The 19,259-nt window shown below is 42.3% G+C and overlaps 1 protein-coding gene across 1 annotated transcript in view; it reads left to right on the top strand.

The window, feature by feature from the left end:
* Nucleotides 1–1,536: 1,536 nt before the first annotated feature.
* Nucleotides 1,537–19,259, top strand: part of LOC132404268 (ADP-ribose pyrophosphatase, mitochondrial-like) — a 29,101-nt gene continuing 11,378 nt past the window's right edge. The window contains exons 1-5 of the mRNA XM_059988413.1: nucleotides 1,537–1,615; nucleotides 10,598–10,852; nucleotides 13,877–13,981; nucleotides 15,217–15,303; nucleotides 17,611–17,719. Of these exons, the coding sequence (XP_059844396.1) occupies nucleotides 1,584–1,615; nucleotides 10,598–10,852; nucleotides 13,877–13,981; nucleotides 15,217–15,303; nucleotides 17,611–17,719 (588 nt within the window). The 5' untranslated portion in view covers nucleotides 1,537–1,583. The remainder of the gene's footprint in view (nucleotides 1,616–10,597; nucleotides 10,853–13,876; nucleotides 13,982–15,216; nucleotides 15,304–17,610; nucleotides 17,720–19,259) is intronic.

Here is a 19,259-nt window from a genome sequence, read left to right as displayed (position 1 = left end):
CTCGGCATCCACATCACCGAGGACCTCACGAGGTCTGTACATACTGGCTGTGTGGTGAAAAAGGCACAACATAGAATAGTACAGCACATTTCAGGCCCTTCAGCCCACAATGTTGTGCCGACCCTCAAACCATGCCTCCCATATAACCCCCACCTTAAATTCCTCCATATACCTATCTAGTAGTCTCTTAAATTTCACTAGTGTATCTGCCTCCGCCACTGACTCAGGCAGAGCATTCCACACACCAACCACTCTCTGAGTGAAAAACCTTCCTCTAATATCCCCCTTGAACTTCCCTCCCCTTACCTTAAAGCCATGTCTTCTTGTACTGAGCAGTGGTGCCCTGGGGAAGAGGCTTAATATCTTGTACACTTCTATCATGTCTCCTGTCATCCTCCTTCTCTCCAAAGAGTAAAGCCCTAGCTCCCTTAATCTCTGATCATAATCCATACCCTCTAAACCAGACAGCATCCTGGTAAATCTCCTCTGTACCCTTTCCAATGCTTCCACATCCTTCCTATAGTGAGGCGACCAGAACTGGACACAGTACTCCAAGTGTGGCCTTGCCAACAGCGCCTCTTTCACCTCAGACGGTTGAGGAAGTTTGGTATGGGCCTCCAGATCCTAAGAACTTTCTACAGGGGCATGATTGAGAGCATCCTGACTGGGATGGGAATTATACTTCCCTCAATCACAGGACCCTGCAGAGAGTGGTGTGGACAGCCCAGTGCATCTGTAGTTGTGAACTTAAGGACATTTACAAAGACAGGTGCGAAGAAAGGGCCCGAAGGATCATTGGGGACCCGAGTCACCCCAACCACAAAGTGTTCCAGCTGCTACCATCCGAGAAATGGTACCGCAGCATAAAAGCCAGGACCAGCAGGCTCTGGAACAGCTTCTTCCACCAGGCCATCAGACTGATCTGAGTGTACTGAATTTCTATTTTTCATTGACTGTTCTATTTATTATAAATTACTATGATTGCACATTGCATATTTAGACGGAGACGTAACGTAAAGAATTTTATTCCTCGTGTACGTGAAGGATGTAAGGAATAAAGTCGATTCAATTCAATCCAATCTCCTGACAAATTGTGATAGCCCCATCCTACACTTTCTTATTCTGGGTTTCTGTCCCCTTCCTTTCCAGTCCTTATAAAGGGTCTTGGCCCGAAACATCGATTCCAAATTTCCCTCCATAGATACTGCCTGAGCCGCTGAGTTCCGAGAACATTTTGTGTGCGATGCTCCGAATACAGTAGAGAAGGGAATGAATATTTAAACGGAAATTATTGAAGCGCCAGTTCACAATACAAACTAAAACAAAGCACTGATACTGCGACAAGATTTTTGTATTTGTTGTTGACCTGTTAACAGTCACCAGCAGGGCGTTGAATTGACTTTCTGAGTAAAACTGTTTAAATGAATGACCCACGTCCAGTCCTGGCCTGAGCTCCTGACAGCCTCAAATACGGCCCTCGTGACCTTAATTAGTCACAACAGGGTCGCGTCCCCAGCACTACTGAGCATGCGTAAATCCGGAGTGGCGTGCGGCAATTGGTTGCCGAGGTAACTACTTCCTGGATGTGGAGGCAGGCGGTGCGGGTGCTGAAAAGGTAATAGGAGGTTCCAGCTATTGTGGAAATCGGGATTGGGAATGGGGACGGGAATGGGAAAGGGAAAGAAACAGAAAAGAGGGGATAGATGGGCAAACGGAGGTGAGAGAGTGGGGACGAAAGGGAATGGGGAGAAGAGTGGGCACTGAAAGAGGCGGGGTTGAGTATCTGGACAATGTAGTTGCAGACATCCCACCCTGCAAAAACTCTTTTCAGGGAAGTGCCACCATCAATTTGCGGGAGACTGCCGGGAGAGGTGCGATGTCTGCAGTAGAGCAGCTCCTCAGCAGCTGGCCAGCTAGTCTAAATAACGTTAGCTATGCTAATGAAGGAATGACACCTGTTAAACTCACCTCAACATGTCTTACATTTTAACCCACCACGGGCAATAGAAAAGTCACTGTTGCAACCAGTGCAGCGAGCAACATTGTCATTATTTTTGATATTTCTCTCTCCTCCCCCCCCCCCCCCCCACCGCTCGCTCTCAAAAAAATCGATTTCCGGGATATTGTATATAATTTGTGGGCGTCAGGGAGCCGCTATCAATATGCGGGAAACTCCCGGAACTTCCGGGAGAGGTGGGATGTCTGAAGAAGTTCTGAAACTAAACATTTCAGAAGTCCAGGATGTCTGAGACAATGTGGACCGGAGAAATCAGGCTGGAGGTGGAACTAAACAGGGTTCATGTTTCAGACTTTATTTTAAAAACAGGTCTCTGTGGGTGCTTGACGGCTGGGAAGTGTGACATCTATTGAAACCACGGGGAGCTGGGGTGCACAGAGGCATTGAAGCAGGGATAGGAGGGAGCTAGGAGTCTGAGAAGTTCTGTACTGTACATTTTTGTTAATTGCACACACAGGCCTGGGAATCAGAATTATTTCCCCTCAGGCAGAAGTGATGTCTATGTGTTGTGCTGCTGTATTTGTTATGGCCCATATTTCTGCCATTATTGTCTGTTATAATAACGTATCACTTGTGTATATTCTGATAGGAGCCTGAATTGGCCTCGAATGTCTCCAGTTTGTTTGTCATTCACTAAGATAATGGCTCTTGTTTAATTATTGTATACAGTGTATTCTTATTAATTGGGACACATAGGTACTGGTACATTTTGGCCCAATTAACTGGCTGCTCCAGTTAGCTGAAGTTTCATAGAAATAGCTAAAAAGGTGGAAAAAAGACAAACTACCATTTAATTGAGTAACAAATTATGTAGAAATACAGAACAAATTAGAACACAACCTATGCTACTGCAGTACTATAAACTATTAGTTCCTACAGTGTACACCGCTGTGTTCTTTTGGTTCACTGTAAATGAACAAAATTATTGGAGATAATTGCCACTGAGGAGAACCAGGGTATCCCTATTATTTCAGAGCCTGTAACCCATCCATCGGGAACCAGGGTATCCCTGTTATGTCAGAGCCTGTAACTCTAGCCACTGAGGAGAACAAACTGTTACCTCAGATTATTTACACAACTGTAACATGAGAAAATATTGCTGAGCAACACACAAAATGCTGGAGATATTCAGGTTCTATAGAGGGGAATAAACTGGACGTTTTGGGCAGAAGCCATTCATCAGCAAACTATTGTTGAACGTTATGGCAAATTGTGAAACTCATAACCACCTTCACCATACTAACTAGTGCATAAGAAATGGGAGTCTGCTCTGCCATTCATGGCTGATGGTGCTGTGGACTCTGCCCCATCTACCTGTCTTTCTCTCATAACCTGTAATTCCCCTGTTCTGCAAAAATCTATCTAACTGTGTCTGAAAAATATTTAATGAGGTTGTCTCTGCTTCCTTGGGCAGCGAATTCCACATACTCACTATTCTGCCAGGAAAGCATTTTCCCCTGATCTCCATCTGTAATGTTGCCTTCTCATCATCACAATGCAGTTTACAATAAAGGAGGCACGCGAGCAGTGTAGCCAACACTACTTTACTTCCAGCAAGCAACAACCAGGACATCCATGCAGCAGCTTTCTTCTTGTGTTTCGTACAAGCCTTCTCCCAGTTCCAACTTAATTCAAGTTCACCAGTGTACTTTCATTTAACCACTAACCCAAGCTTGCTTTAAGATGACTTTCACCGCCAACTTCTCAAGGAGGTTTAGGGATAAGCAAGTAATAATCTGTCGCCAGTGCTCACTGACATTCTGGACATAGAACACAGAGCATTACAGCACAGTATAGACCCTTCAGCTCATGACATTGTGTCAGCTTTTTAACCTACTCTAAGGTCAATCTAACTCTTTCCTCCTACATAACCCTCCATTTTCTATCTTACGTGTGCTGATCAAAGTGGTTCTGAATTTCCTCTAATGTACTCACCACTCTCTGTGTAAAAAAAAAACACTTAACTATGCTATTTTTCCACTGTACTTTCCTCCAATCACCTTCAAATTATGCCCCCTGTATTAACAGACAGACAGACATACTTTATTGATCCTGAGGGAAATTGGGTTTCATTACAACTGCACCAACCAAGAATAGTGTAGAAATATAGCAATATAAAACCATAAATAATTAAATAATAGTAAGTTAATCATGCCAAGTGGAAATAAGTCCAGGACCAGCCTATTGGCTCAGGGTGTCTGACACTCCGAGGGAGGAGTTGTAAAGTTTGATGGCCACAGGCAAGAATGACTTCCTATGACACTCAGTGTTATATCCCAGTGGAATGAGTCTCTGGCTGAACGCACTCCTGTGCCTAACCAGTACATTATGGAGTGGATGGGAGACATTGTCCAAGATGGCATGCAACTTTTATCAGCATCCTCTTTTCAGACACCACCGTCTAAGAGTCCAGTTCCACCCCCACAACATCACTGGCCTTATGAATGAATTTGTTGATTCTGTTGGCGTCTGCTACCCTCAGCCTGCTGCCCCAGCACACAACAGCAAACATGATAGCACTGGTCACCACAAACTTGTAGAACATCCTCAGCATTGTCCGCCAGATGTTAAACCATTTCCACCCTGGGAAAAAGTCTCCGGCTGTCCTCTCAATCTATGCCTCTTGTGCGCTTCTATCAAGTCACCTTTCATCCTCCTTCATTACAAAGAGGAATCCTTGATTCTTGAATGACGAGGTCTGAGTGAATGACTCTGGAGAGGTGGCTGAGGAGTTAAACAGTTATTGTGTGCATCCATCTTTAAAGGCCAGGATATAATGAATATTGCATTCTGAAGGAATTAGATAGCATTACCATCACTCAGTATCAAATTAACTTATAGGGTAATCATTCCTGGCCTGGATGGCTGGTATCCGAGGACCCTAAAATAGCAGTTGCCATTGACATAACAGATGCATCAGTTATAATCTTTCAAAAAATCTGGATAGATGCCAGAAGATTGGAAATTTGCCAGTGTGACACTCCTGCAGAAAGGGGAGAGAAGCATATAGTGACAGGCTGGTAAGGCTAACATCTTTTGTCAAAAAACTGTTAGAATCAATTATGTGAAATAATATCACCACATTTATAAAGCGCAAACATGAAGAAATCTGCAGATGCTGGAAATTCAAACAACATACACAAAATGCTGGTGGAACACAGCAGGCCAGGCAGCATCGATAGGGAGAAGCGCTGTCGACGTTTCGGGCCGAAACCCTTCGTCAGGACTAACCGAAAGGAAAGATAGTAAGAGATTTGAAAGTAGTGGGGGGAGGGGGAAATGCGAAACCACATTTATAAAGTGTCATTTGTAATACATTCAAAGAGAATTAGCATGACTTCATGAAGGGGAAATAGTGTCTGACAAATTTGTGACAGTTTTATTGAGGAATTCTGGACCAGTGTGGATCAAAGGGCATGAGTAGATGTATAACAACTTCTGCAAAGTAGTTGATAAGGTGCCTCACAGTAGGTTAAATCAGAAGATGTTACTTATTTTATTTAGAGATACAGCGTGAACAGGCCCTCTGGCTTTCCAATCTCCACCACCCCAGCAACCCCTGAAAACCAAATTTAATCCTAACAATTTACAAATGACCAACTAACCTACTGTGGGAGGAGGCCGGAGAAAACCCATGCATTCCATGGGGAAGACATACAGAGACACCTTACAGCACTGAACTCTAAACTCGGAGCTGTAATAGTATCACGCTAGCTATGTACTACACTACTGCGGTGCCTGTTGGAGGCAAGGTGTTAGCATGTAAAGCAAGTAGGTAAAAGGGGTAACCATTGGGGTTTCACAGGATTCAGTGCTGGGACCACAAATATTGACAGTAGATATTGAGGCAATGTGTAGTGATAGGACAACATTGCAGTCCACAGGATGAATTGCAATGTAAAAGGCAGACAAAATTGAAAAGAGTGAATACAGGACTGAAGGTGTATTTGAATGTACACAGTACATGGAAGAAGTAGATGAAATTGCAGCACAGTTACATATTGGTATGTATGATGTATGCATTACTGAATCATGGCTGAAAGCTTATATCTGGAACTTAATGTCCAAGGATACATATTGTATCAAAAGGACAGGCAGGAAGGCAGAGAGGGTGGTGTTACTCTGTTGGTAAAAAATGAATGAAATCATTGGAAAAAGGTGACATAGGGTCAGAAGATCTTCAATCGTTGTGGAAAGAGCTAAGTAACTGAAGGGGTAAAAGAGATCCCCAAACAGTGGTAAGGATGTGGTGTACAAATTACAATGGGAGTTAGAAAATACACACCAAAAGGGCAATGTTACAGTAGTCATGGGGCATTTCAATATGCAGGTAGATTGGGAAAATCAGTTGGTGCTGGATTCCAGAAGAGGGAATTTCTAGAGTTCCTACTAGATTAGAGCAATTTGTCGTGGAGCCCACTAGAGGATCAGCTATTCTGGATTGGGTGTTGTACAATGAACTGGAATTAATTAGAGAGCTTAAGGTCAAAGAACCCTTAGGGGCAAAAGTGATCATAATATGATCAAATTCAGCAGTTCAAGAAGGCAGCTCATCACCACCTTCTCAACGGCAACTAAGGATGGGCAATAGATGCTGGCCTAGCTGGCAACACCCACATCCCATCAATGAATACATTTAAAAAAAGAAAGCCTTTTCTGGTTGGCTGCCAGTGACTAGTGGTGTTCCACAAGGGTCTGTGTTAGGACTGATTTGTTTTGTGTTATATGTCAATAATTTGGATGATGGAATTGATGGATTTGTTTCAAAGTTTGGAGATGATATGAAGATATCATCATATATGAAGGAGCAGGTAACTGTGAGTAAGTACAGGGACTTGAACAGATTAGGAGAATGGGCAAAGAAATGGCAGATGCAATACAGTGTTGTGAAGTGTGTGGCCATGCACTTTGGTAGAAGAAATTAAAGACTTGACAATTTTCTAAGTGGAGAAAAAATACAAAAATATGAGGCACAAAGGGACTTGGGAGTCCTTGTGCAGGATTCCCTAAAGGTTAATTTGCAGGTTGCGTCTGTGCTGAGGAAGGTAAATGTGATGTTAGCATTTATTTCAAGAGGACTAAAATATAAAAGTGAGGATGTAATGTTGGACTTTGTAAAGTACTGGCGAGGCCTCACTTTGAATAATGTGAGCAGTTTTGGGCCTCTTATCTTAGAAAGAATGTGCTGAAACTGGAGAGGGTTCAAAGGAGGTTCATAAAAACGATTCCAGGATTGAACAACTTGTCATATGAAGAGTGTTTGATGTCTCTGGGCCTGTATTCACTAGTATTCAGAAGAATGACAGGCGACCTCATTTAAACATGTTGAATGGTGAAAGGCCTTAATAGCGAGAATGTGGAGAGGATGTTTCTCTTGATGGAAGAGTCTAAGATTAGGGGACATAGCCTCAGAATAGAGGGGTGTCCTTTTAGAACTGAGATGAAGAGTAATTTCTTTAGACAGAGAGTGGTGAATCTGGAAATCTTTGCCACAGGCAGCTGTGGAGACCAAGTCTTTATGTATATTTAAGGCTGAGGTTGATAGATTCTTGGTTGATCAGGGCATGTCCTGAAGGGATACGGGGAAAAGGCAGGAGGCTGGGGCTAAGAAGAAAATTGTATCAGCCATGATGAAATAGCACAGCCAAATGGCCTAATTCTGCTCCTAAATCTTATGGTTTTATATTAATCACTTGGTGTTTTGATTGGAATATACAGCAGACAACTTTGTGAATGACACAAAAAATATGGGAAGAGGATACAGTTTGCAGAGAAATATTAATAATGGGCAAAAAATTAACAAATGGAAAAAGTAAAGTTAATTTTGGCAGAAAGAAAAAATATCTAAATGGAGAAAAAAATACAGAAAGCTATGCTATAAAGAAATTGGAGGCTCTTCTGCATGAAATACACAAGGTAAGTTTCCAACACTGAGCACGGTGGCTCCCCAGGGTTGCGTGCTCAGACCACTGCTGTTCACTCTGCTGACCCACGACTGTGCTGCAACACACAGCTCGAACCATATCATCAAGTTCGCTGATGACATGACTGTGGTGGGTCTCATCAGCAAGAATGAGCCAACAACCTGTCTCTTAATGTGAACAAAACAAAAGAGATGGTTGTTGACTTCAGGAGGGCACGGAGCAACCACTCCCCGCTGAACATCGACGGCTCCTCGGTAGAGATTGTAAAGAGCACCAAATTTCTTGGTATTCACCTGATGGAGAATCTCACCTGGTCCCTCAACACCAGCTCCATAGCAAAGAAAGCCCAGCAGCGTCTCTACTTTTTGCGAAGGCTGAGGAAAGTCCATCTCCCACCCCCCCTCCTCATCACATTCTACAGGGGTTGTATTGAGAGCAGCCTGAGCAGCTGCGTCACTGCCTGGTTTGGAAATTGCACCATCTCGGATTGCAAGGCCCTGCAGCGGATAGTGAGGTCAGCTGAGATCATCGGGGTCTCTCTTCCCGCCATCACGGACATTTACACTACACGTTGCATCCGCAAAGGAAACAGCATTATGAAGGACCCCATGCACCCCCATACAATCTCTTCTCCCTCCTGCCATCTGGGAAAAGGCTCTGAAGCATTCGGGCTCTCACGACCAGACTATGTAACAGTTTCTTCCCCCAAGCTATCAGACTCCTCAATACCCGAAGCCTGGACTGACACCTTGCCCTATTGTCCTGTTTATTATTTATTGTAATGCCTGCACTGTTTTTGTGCACTTTATGCAGTCCTGTGTAGGTCTGTAGTCTAGTGTAGCTTTCTCTGTGTTGTTTTTTTATTACGTAGTTCAATCTAGTTTTTGTACTGTGTCATGTAACACCATGGTCCTGAAAAACGTTGTCTCATTTTTACTATGCACTGTACCAGCAGTTATGGTCAAAATGACAATAAAAGTGACTTGACTTGACTTGAACCTGGGGTCCACGAACCTTTGGTTAATAGGGGTTGATGGCATAAAAAAGGTTGGGATCCTCACCGATGGTCTAGAAACTGTAAACAGCAGTAATGACATGATATTGAGAGCAATGTTCCCTCTGAGGTGTGCACAGGCACACATCTTTTGCTACTAGGAAGGAATTTAAACTGCGCACAAAAGGTTGTCACCCTCTACCTCATTGGCATGGTCAGTATATCTCACTATCATACACAATCACATTTACTTTTCCAGTTTCTGATGAGGACCATGTTGACAATGCAGAGTTTGCAATGATTTTTCTTCAGATTTTAGAACTGGCCTATTTATACTTTTATTGAAGTTATTGATTCACTGTGTTGAATTCCAAAGAAGCAAAGACTGTGAAGCACAAAAGAACTGCTAGTTCATTTAAAGTGGAATGGCTTAATGAAACAGCAGAAACTGCTACACCAAAAGCTCCTGAGGTCAGGAATGTGCAGCTACGAGAAATATTTATGTACAATACAGAAACTGGAGTTAACTGCATGTATTGTCACGATGCTAAAATTGCTGGAGAATTTGCAAGTGGAAGAAGTGGAGTGATATTTGGAAACTTAACTTTTTAAAATGTTATTTAGAAAGCAAATCACAGATGGACAGTGTGTGAAAGCTCCGTTGAGACAATCCTTCATTACCCGCTAAAGGCTTGCTGCATATGTTTTGTGAGAGTGCAGAAGAACAAGGGCGAAAACAATCAAACCCAGAGGAAATCAAAGTTCTTATTGACAGTTATTTATTTTAAACAATGAACAACAAGCTGGACTTGGTAGTTTGTTATCCTTAGAATAGCTTCAGGTTTACTTCCTCTTAAAAATTCAGTGCGTACATGTTGTCACTGGGCAAAAAAATTGCACAGCACAAGATTTTTGTGCACATTGGCCACTACAAATTAGAGGGAACATCGATCGAGAGGACTGCAGACAATTTTGTTTCTCTGAATTAAAGAAAGATAATATTTCATTATAGGGCTTGAGAAAAGCTTCACTATCATGATCCCTAAAATGAAGAGATTGTCCTATAAGGAGTGGTTAAGCAGGTTGGGACTCTACTCATTGGAGCTTACAAGTACAAAAGTCAATTGTAAATGGGCTAAACCAGGTAAATGCTGACAGTGTGAGAGAGAGAGAGAGAGAGGCTGCAGATGCAGAATTTGGAGCAGGGACATTTCAGAGTGCTGTTATAAGTCACATATGCCAGATGGCTAAAGATGGGTCTTCCTTCTAATGGTAACATACCATGTATTGCTCTATTTTTTGACAAGTTGGTAAATTCATTTTTATTTTAATTCCTGTTACTTAATTATCCAATGTTAAATGTTCTAGCTGCAGGATTTAAGTTCACATCTCTGGATCATTTATTCAACCATTATCAAAACTACCAATGCACTAATAACACCTCATCTCCACTCAGGTCATGCTGGTTAGAATGAGATGACAACTTGCAAATCCTGGCACGGCTCACAATTTAATACTGTAATGTCATAGTAGGAAACCTTTTGTATTTAATATAAAAGCTTAAAGCTCTGCTGATAATCACAGTTTTAAAATAAATGTTTAAATAATGGTAATTCAGTGGCATTTTGTGGTGCTTTACTTGACAGTTGACTGTTTTGGCAGGTTGGCTGCATTGGAGAAGTTACACCACTGCCCTCTATTTAAAGCAAGGTGCGTGGGGGTTGTGCCTCTCATGGAGATTCTCAAGTTCCTTCACGTGAAAGCACGTGGTGAGGTGTATCCGGGCTCTGAAATCTGCCGTTTCCTTGTCCCTGATAATAAAGTGGGCTGGGACGTTCCGTGGACAGATTATGACCCGATCAATTACACTGCCTCCTTACTGTTGAAGCAACCACCCTGGGCAGACCCACCTTACAGGTATGCTGATATAATGAGTGTGACGTGTGATTGGCTTCCATTTCACACAGACACTTTATACTACAGCTGATCATTATTTCTGTTTTGCACAATTTTTAATCTAACTATTTTATACATATACACACACACTTTAATTGACTTACATATTTATTTCTATATTATGTATTGTACTGCTGTTGCTAAGTTAAGAAATTTGATGACACACGCCAGTGATATTAAACCTAATTCGAATTCTGATCTGGTCAGGCTCACTAAATTCTTGCAGTGGGACAACTTAGTCTGATTTCACTTAGCCAGAGCTTATAGTTCAGCAGTAATTTTTTCTTCCCCCATCGTAGTCTCCTCCAGAGTTTTTAACTTGACTCATCCTTTGACTCTTTTCAATCTCTGATGTCCTGGTGACATTGTCCCCAGGGGCGAGCTCAGCTGTATCTTTATGCTGATGATATCTAACTGTATCTGGTCAATCCTCTGGCACCGGACTGGTTAATACCTGGGTTAACCTAATTTACCTCTCAGTAAATATTAGGAAAATCAAAACTGTTGTCTCAGTATCTTAGCCACCCATATTTCTTTTAACTTCCCAGCTACATGCATAGACTGAAAAGACTGCATTTCTCTCATACTTAAGCTGCGCTCTCAACTGGATCGACTCTTCATACAAAGAGCATCTAGATTTAGTTCTCTAATAAAGCTTGTCTTCAGCTCCTGTCCTATTGACATTCATTATCATTTGCAGATTATGCTATTTGCATGCTGAAATTGATACTAAGGAATAATGATCCAAGGCACAGCACTGGTACCAGAATTCAGACCAACCCAGATCTAACTAAACAAACTCAAGTGACCCAGTGTTCCTATGATCCTGTTATACTCCTGGCTTCATCACCCTCGTTCAGCCACGTTGGCACCACCTTCTGGAATTCATCCCTAAATGCTTTCACTTCACAACTCCCTTCTTCACATCCAGTTATAGAATCATCAAGTTGTTCAACACGGAAAATGGTCCTTGAAACTTGTCCATGCTGACCAGGATATATATTCAAGCTAGTCTCATTTCCCAGCACTTGGCTCCTATCCCTCTTGTCATTCATATTCTTGCTCACGTACTTATTAAATGTTTCTAATGTACCTTCCTCAACCAATTCCTCTGACAGATGGTTCCATGTATTTGCCACCTGTAGTGTAATAAAAAAAAGGTGATCCTTGGGGTCTTATTAAACTTTTCTGTAACCATAAAACTATGCCCTCTAGCTTTAGATTCGCTGACCCTGGATAAAAGACTACTCACCTTATCTATGACCCTCATAATTTTAAATACTTGTATCAGATCAACCCCCTCCCACCCTCATTATCCTACACTCCAAGAAGCAAAGGCCCAGCCTTTATAATCTCTCCTTATAACTCAGCCCCTCAGGTCCTGGCAACATCCTTGTAAATCATTTTTGCAGCCTTTCCGGTCTTTGAATCTATCTCTGAACAAACTTTTTGTTACCGCTAACATCTCCTGCCTTTGTTTGTTGTGTGATAAGGAAGTGTTTCAGTGTATTTGTCCACATGAAATATAGTTTAAATGTTGTTATTGCATGCCAGCTATAGAAGAGAATGCTGCAATAATCTTGAAGGAAACAGATCTCATTGTTTTTACCAAAATTATAAGATTATTGAGTATGAATCAGTTTAAATGAATTTGAAATATTCCAAATGAATACATCTGCTTGAAACCTGGAAGCATATTTTGTATTGCCTCTTGTTCTACGGTCTGACAGAGGGCAGGGTCTAAAATGAAAGATCAGTTACCTTTGGAACAGCCACATGGTGTACTCTTGCTCTGGCATCTATGTTCTCTTGTTTTCTGGCTGTATCTGACTGTTGAATTGACCATCTGTGGTGACAAGCTTTGGATAATTAATGACTTGATTACCAATTCCTTGCCCACAGTATGCTGTTAAACACTTGTAACGCAGGCCATAGAGCTATCAACTGAAGAGGCTTATGAGAAGAAAGAACTTGTTGAGAAAATCGTTTATATAAATACAAGACCTTCCAAAGCCTTTGTTTAGCTAATGAAGTACATTTGAAATGAAACAGGTCAGGAAACATCTGTAGGAAGAGATAGAGAGTTGATATTTCTGGTCAATGACCTTTCTTCAGGACTGTTAAAAGTTAAAGATGTCTTTGTAGTATAGTCACTGTTAAAAAGTTAGGATTGTGGCAACTGATTTCCCACAGCAGGGTCTCAGAGTTGGCAATGGAATGATCAGATAATCTGTCTTTTGAGACGGGGTTTGATGGATAAACATTAGCCAGGACTGTGAGTAGGGCTGCCTTGGTCTTCTGATGCCTTGAGATCTTTTGCATTGATTTGAGAGGGCGATTGGACAAAGGCGGCTCTGACAGTGGAGTCATTTAGCATTGCACTTCCGTGTCAGTCCAGTTAATGGGACTTGAATCTACACTGTATTTCTCAATAGTGTGGAATATCCACTCATCTGTGATTAGGACAGGTATGATCTTTTAGTTCAAAGTTGAAAGTAAAATTTATCAGACTACGTACATGTCACCACATACAATCCTGAGATTCTTATTCTGCGGGCATACTTAGCAAATTTATAGAACAGTAACTTTAAAGAAGATCAATGAACAACAAACTGTGCAAATGCAGATATAAATAAATAGCAATACATAATGAGAGTATGAAATAACAAGATAAAGAATAAATATGAAATAAGATCAATAATACTTAGCAATATGGGACATAGTGCCAGACCTGCACTTCTTGTCCTCTTCTTCACTTCTCCCATTCATCAATTCCTTACCCTTGTACTGTAATACAACATAGAAGCCAGCCATTCAATGTAACGTATCCATTGCCAACTGAAGTGTTTCTTTGAGCTAGTTCCATTTACAGAGATCTGGCCATGTCCCTCTAAGTTTTTCCAATCCATATACCTGTGCAAATCTTTGCAATAAATGTGATGTAACCCTAACTCACTTTCTTATCTTTCTTGTTTTAATTTACAGAAATGAACGAGAATTGATTAAGCCGCTGAAATTTAATCATTTGGATGGTGACGTAGATCGACGGTCCTATACAGGAAAATATGAAGTGATAAATGGGTTCCCAAGGTGTGACTTCCTTGCTCTGTGTTAACTAATGTAGATAGGTATATCCAGACCCACATAGTACTTAAGCCTACCTTTCTCTGATCTTCCTCTCTTCGTGAAACATGATGTCTTTTATTTATTCTGCTCATGAAAAGCTGAATGTTAAGAGATTTAAGAGGAGGACTCTTTGTTCATAATTGTGTTCCTGTGTGTTAAAAAGCTGCATCTGCAACACAATGATTTCCCTGCACAGCCTCAATGCAATGGTTGGGAGGCCTGTTGCACTCTTACCAGTTTTTTTTATAACACTGCAAGAAGGCATTGAGGAAATTTGGTACAAATTGTCTCTTTCTGAATTACCCCTAACTGCTAATGCAACATGGCAGCTTGAGTATACCACTTACAGAAGAATAATTCTGTAGAATGTGTTTCTTAGGGAATTGGGTAATGGAATGCTTTAGTTCATTCCCAATTCATAACACCTTTCATCTTGATGAGAACTGCTATGTTTCAGTGTATTTCCACTGGAAGGCACTGAATGATGTTATACAAACTCTATTAGAAGAGAGAGGAGCCATATGTCATTCCAGAGTTGCTTATGGAGCATTGTGGAAATTGCTGTGACAGCAGGGCACCTTCCTGTGGACTGTGAGATACTGAAAGGCAAAGCAAGGTTGAGTTAGGTAAGGAAGGAAGGAAAAAAGTGAAACAGTTTCACTTTAAAGAGGGCGCAGGGGAGATTTGCCTGGGTTAGAGTGCATGTCTTATGAGGAAAGGTTGTGTGAGCTAAAGCTTTTCTCCTTGCACAAAGGAGGATGAGAGGAGTCCTGATAGAAGTGTGTAAGATGATAAGAGGCATTGATAGAGTGACAAGTGCCTTTTTCCAAAGGAGGCAGTGGCTAACATGAGCGGGCATAGTTTTAAGGTGATTTGAGGAAAGCGTGGGGGAATGTCAGGTTAAGTTTTATTTTGCACAGAGTGGTGGGTGTGTGGAACATGTTGCCAGGGGTTGTGGTAGAGACAGATACCTCAGGGACTTTTAAGAAATTCTTAGACAGGCACATGGATGAAAGAAAACTGTTGTGTGGGAGGGAAGCGTTAGATTGATCTTGATTAAAAGATTAGCGCAACATTGTGGGCTAAAGGGCCTGTACTCTCCTTTGATTTGTGCTAGTTTGGGGTTGCCTGTTTAAACTGGCTGCCAGTGTTGGCTGAGGTACTTAATTGGTGCTCCTCCATGTTATTCTATGTCTTAGGAATCCTTGTGGACGGACTGGATTGAAAGGGCGAGGACTCCTGGGAAGATGGGGCCCTAATCATGCAGCAGACCCCATTGTGACAAGGTGTGTGCTACCTCATTTGTTTATTAAGACACACTTTACAGATCTCTCTATATTTCAAAATAACTCATTCTGAAATTAATGTAAAGTAATGTATTGAAATGTAACCTCTCAGTTCACTCACTCGTATTTGCAAAGAGCCTCATTAGAACAGTAACAGGAAATTGACCCCTTGTGCCAATTCTGCCATTCAGTTAAATCTGAACTCCATTATAAGGTAATAGTTATGCTGATTAAACCTCTCACTTTGCTTCCAGTATTTGTTTTCAGAGTTTACTCGGCTCCATTGTATCTGTTCTCCCCCTCCCTGCCACCCTCCTTTCTCTCTCTTTTTCACTCTCCATCTCCCTCTCTTATTTTGTGTTACACGCTTCTAACATTTACCAAGGACTCTTTCCTTACATCAGATCTCCTATTAATGGCACATTACCATGCAACTGCAGGAGTTTCTACATCTGCCCTTTTATCTCTTAATTTCCACTCAAACACTGAAGTAGCCACTCATTTACAGTACACCATTAAATACTGTGTCCAGAGGATTGTGTTCTCCTCTACATCACAGAAAACAAATGCAGATTGCCTGCCAGGCACAGTACAATTCTCAGGATTCCACAGTGAAATTGAACAGAAAACAATCCGCTGGAGGAAATCAGTGGGTCAGGCAGGATCTCTCAGATGAAAAGAATTGTTGACATTTCAGGTCAAGACCCTGCATCAGGTCAGAATCTTAATAAGAACATCATTGAAGACCTCATGAGCAGGTGAAGCCACAGAGGTGGAGCAGTGAGAGGAAGGTCTCAGAACTACTGTTGAAGAGAGAGGGAAAACTTCTCCAAAATGGGCACACTTTGCAATCTATGGATTCATTTTCAGGGCTCTACGACTCATGTGACTCATGTTCCCAACAACAAGTTTACCCCTTTGGATATTGCTGGGGGGGTGGGGGAGGAGAATGACCTATCAGGGCACAGCAGCAGCTGTCTGGCCAGTGGCTCTGAGTTTCAGCAGGAAAGGCTAAAGTCAAGGAGAACGATAGCAATAGGAGACTTGATAGTTAGATTTCTTAAATTCCGGTAGAGCCCCCCACCTCTCCTTCACCATTCCCCATTCACATTTCCCTCTCTCACCTTATCTCCTTACCTGCTCATCACCTCCGTCTGGTGCTCCTCCCCCTTTTCTTTCTTCTGTTCTCTCCTAATAGCTTCCCCCTTCTCCAGCCCTGTATCTCTTTCACCAATCAAACTTCCCAGTTCTCTACTTCACCCCTCCCCACTTCCTGGTTTCACCCATCACCATGTGTTTCTCCCTCCCCTTCCCCCACATCCTTACTCTGACTCCTCATCTTTTTTTCTCCAGTCCTGGTGAAAAGCCTTGGCTCAAAAGTCAACTGTACTCTTTTCCATAGATGCTGTCTGGCCTGCCGAGTTCTTCCAGCATTTCATGTGTATTGAAAGGAAATTATAGGCCAGTTAGCCTGACTTCAATGGTTGGGAAGATTTGGAGTCTATTATTAAGGATGAGATTTTGGGATACTTGGAGGCACATGATAGAATAGGCAAAAGTCAGTATGGTGTCTCTAAGGGGAGATCTTGCCTGACATCTGTTGGAATTCTTTGAGGAAATAACAGACAGGATAGACAAAGAAGAATCATTGGATGTTGTGAATTTGGATTTTCAGATGGCCTTTGACAAGGTGCCACATGTGAGGCTGCTTAACAAGATAAGATATTACAGAAAGGATACTAGCATGAATAGAAGGTTGGCTGATGCAAAGACTATTATGGTCTCCATCCTATCACAGACACTTTCTTTGTTTTCTTCCACTCTGCAACTTAAAACATGTAATTTTTAATGTTCTTTGTTCTGATCGAAGGATGCTGACCTGAATCAATAATTTTTTTTGTTGTCATCATATCGCAAGGTTGATTAGACTGCTAGCTGTTACTGATGTGTCTGCTCTTGGCTAACACAACACTGGATAAAAGCTAGGACTTCATCGTACCACACCATGTAGCTAGATATCCAATGTCCTCCAAACAAATGAAAGAGAAGTGTGTTAGCTCCTACATACACCAGTCTTTAGTGAAAATACTTTTCATCTTGCCTTCTGATGGAGATTCTAAAGAGAGATTTTAGTAATAAAGAGTATATTTTGGACTATCAAATGTTTTTAACAGTATTACGTAGCTGTTGATTTGACAGTGCATGGTGATAGATTTTCAGTATCTTGCTTTTGCTGTGCATTTGACTCTTCTTGCCTCTCCCTGTTTTCTGTCTCTCCCTCTCTTGCTCTCTCCTACTCCTTTCCAGGTGGAAGAAGGAGGGTGGAAAAACGGTGATTCACAATTGCTCTGGGAAGCCAATCTTGCAGTTTGTGGCAATTTGCAGAAGAGACAACAAGGAATGGGCAATTCCTGGGGTAAGCATATGAGCACTGGCTTCACTCACGTTCTAGGTGTTCCGTGATGGCTTAGACTAACAACATCTTCTGGGCACTTTTGTTGCTGCTTTTTTATTTCTTGTCTCCATTTTATGTCATCCTTCTTTGGTGAATGGTGGCCTATTTTCTGACGTCGTGTTCTTTCGGTACCTCACCTGACTGCTGTCTTATTTGTTTATTTAGTGATATAGCACAGTAAAAGGCCCTTCTGGCCCAATGAGCCCTCACCACTCCATTGCACCAACATGAACAATTAACCTGCCAACCTGTACATCTTTGGAATGTGGGAGGAAATGAGAGCACCCGGTGGAAGAACTCGTGGTCACAGGACGAATGCACAAGGTAGTGGTGGGAATTGAACCCGAGTCACTGGCATTATAATAGCGTTACGCTAACCACTATCCTTATCGTAGCACCCTGATGGTACTTGGTGGGAATCGGCAGTTGTCTGACAGTGCCATATGAATGGAGTCTCTGCAGTCCCACACTTGCTTCTGTGAAAGGAGCTGGAACCCTGCCCTGCTCAGACTCAGGGTCAGGAGCACCCAAGCACAACTGCAGCATCTCTGATGTCGTCATAGCTGACGCAGCGCAGACCAAGGAATAGAGTTTAGTCCTTTGCCTGGTTGCTGCATTTGTTCACAGAGCCACCAAACCTTACCAGGACATGATTCTACAACACCATAGGATTTCACTGCCTTGGAATTATCCTTCCAGCATTTAGTTATTTATGTTAATTACTTTGAGGATCTGTGCTTGAGATATTTTCATTTCCCCCTCACACCATCCATTGTGCAAATCAACCACTGATCCTGGGGACTTGCCCAAGGGAGGTGGAGGGGGATGTTGGCACAGGCAAGGACCCATCTTCTTCACCTTCCTGCATCCTGGTACAATGATGATGGAGTTATTAACTTCATACCAACCACGTCCTAAAATGATTAATTGGTTGTCTTTCATATTCGAGGATGACGATTAGATGTCTCAAGTGAATTGCACAAAGAAACCTGTGCGGGAAAGTCTTGAAAGAGGGAAAGCCATTGCACTGGGATAGTTCCACTCTTTCGGAAGTCTGGGTCCAGTGGCACAAGTAATTAACACAACTGGGGCCTTCCTTGGTTGCTGTGGATGGCCAAGACTACTTCTGTGCCTTATTATGCCCTTCGCTCTCCATGGAGAATTGCAGAACAACCCTCCTGGCCGTTGGATTCCACTGTTGATCTAATCCACCCAGTCTGCTGGAGCTGACTTTGCAAGCTAGGACAGGCGTGTCCCTTTTTCACTGGGGTATGAGGCCTGTCGGCTAACTTTTTAATTAGTTTAACCTGCCTGTCAAAGTGGTCTACCAAAGTGGTGTGGCTGCAGTAGCAAACAAACAGCAACTTGAAGCCACAAATGAGAGCTGAGTGTCTAGTGGGGACTAAAGATGAGTGAGCTGCCCCAGAGTGGACACGACAAGCCCCTTCACAAAGGCTCAACCCTTTCCTAGACACCCCATACACCCCAAGAACATTGCTAT

The sequence above is a fragment of the Hypanus sabinus genome, chromosome 13 (genome assembly GCF_030144855.1).
Source record: "Hypanus sabinus isolate sHypSab1 chromosome 13, sHypSab1.hap1, whole genome shotgun sequence".
Lineage (NCBI taxonomy): Eukaryota > Metazoa > Chordata > Chondrichthyes > Myliobatiformes > Dasyatidae > Hypanus > Hypanus sabinus.
Note: the sequence above shows the minus strand (reverse complement) of the source record. Positions and strands in the feature narration are given on the sequence as shown.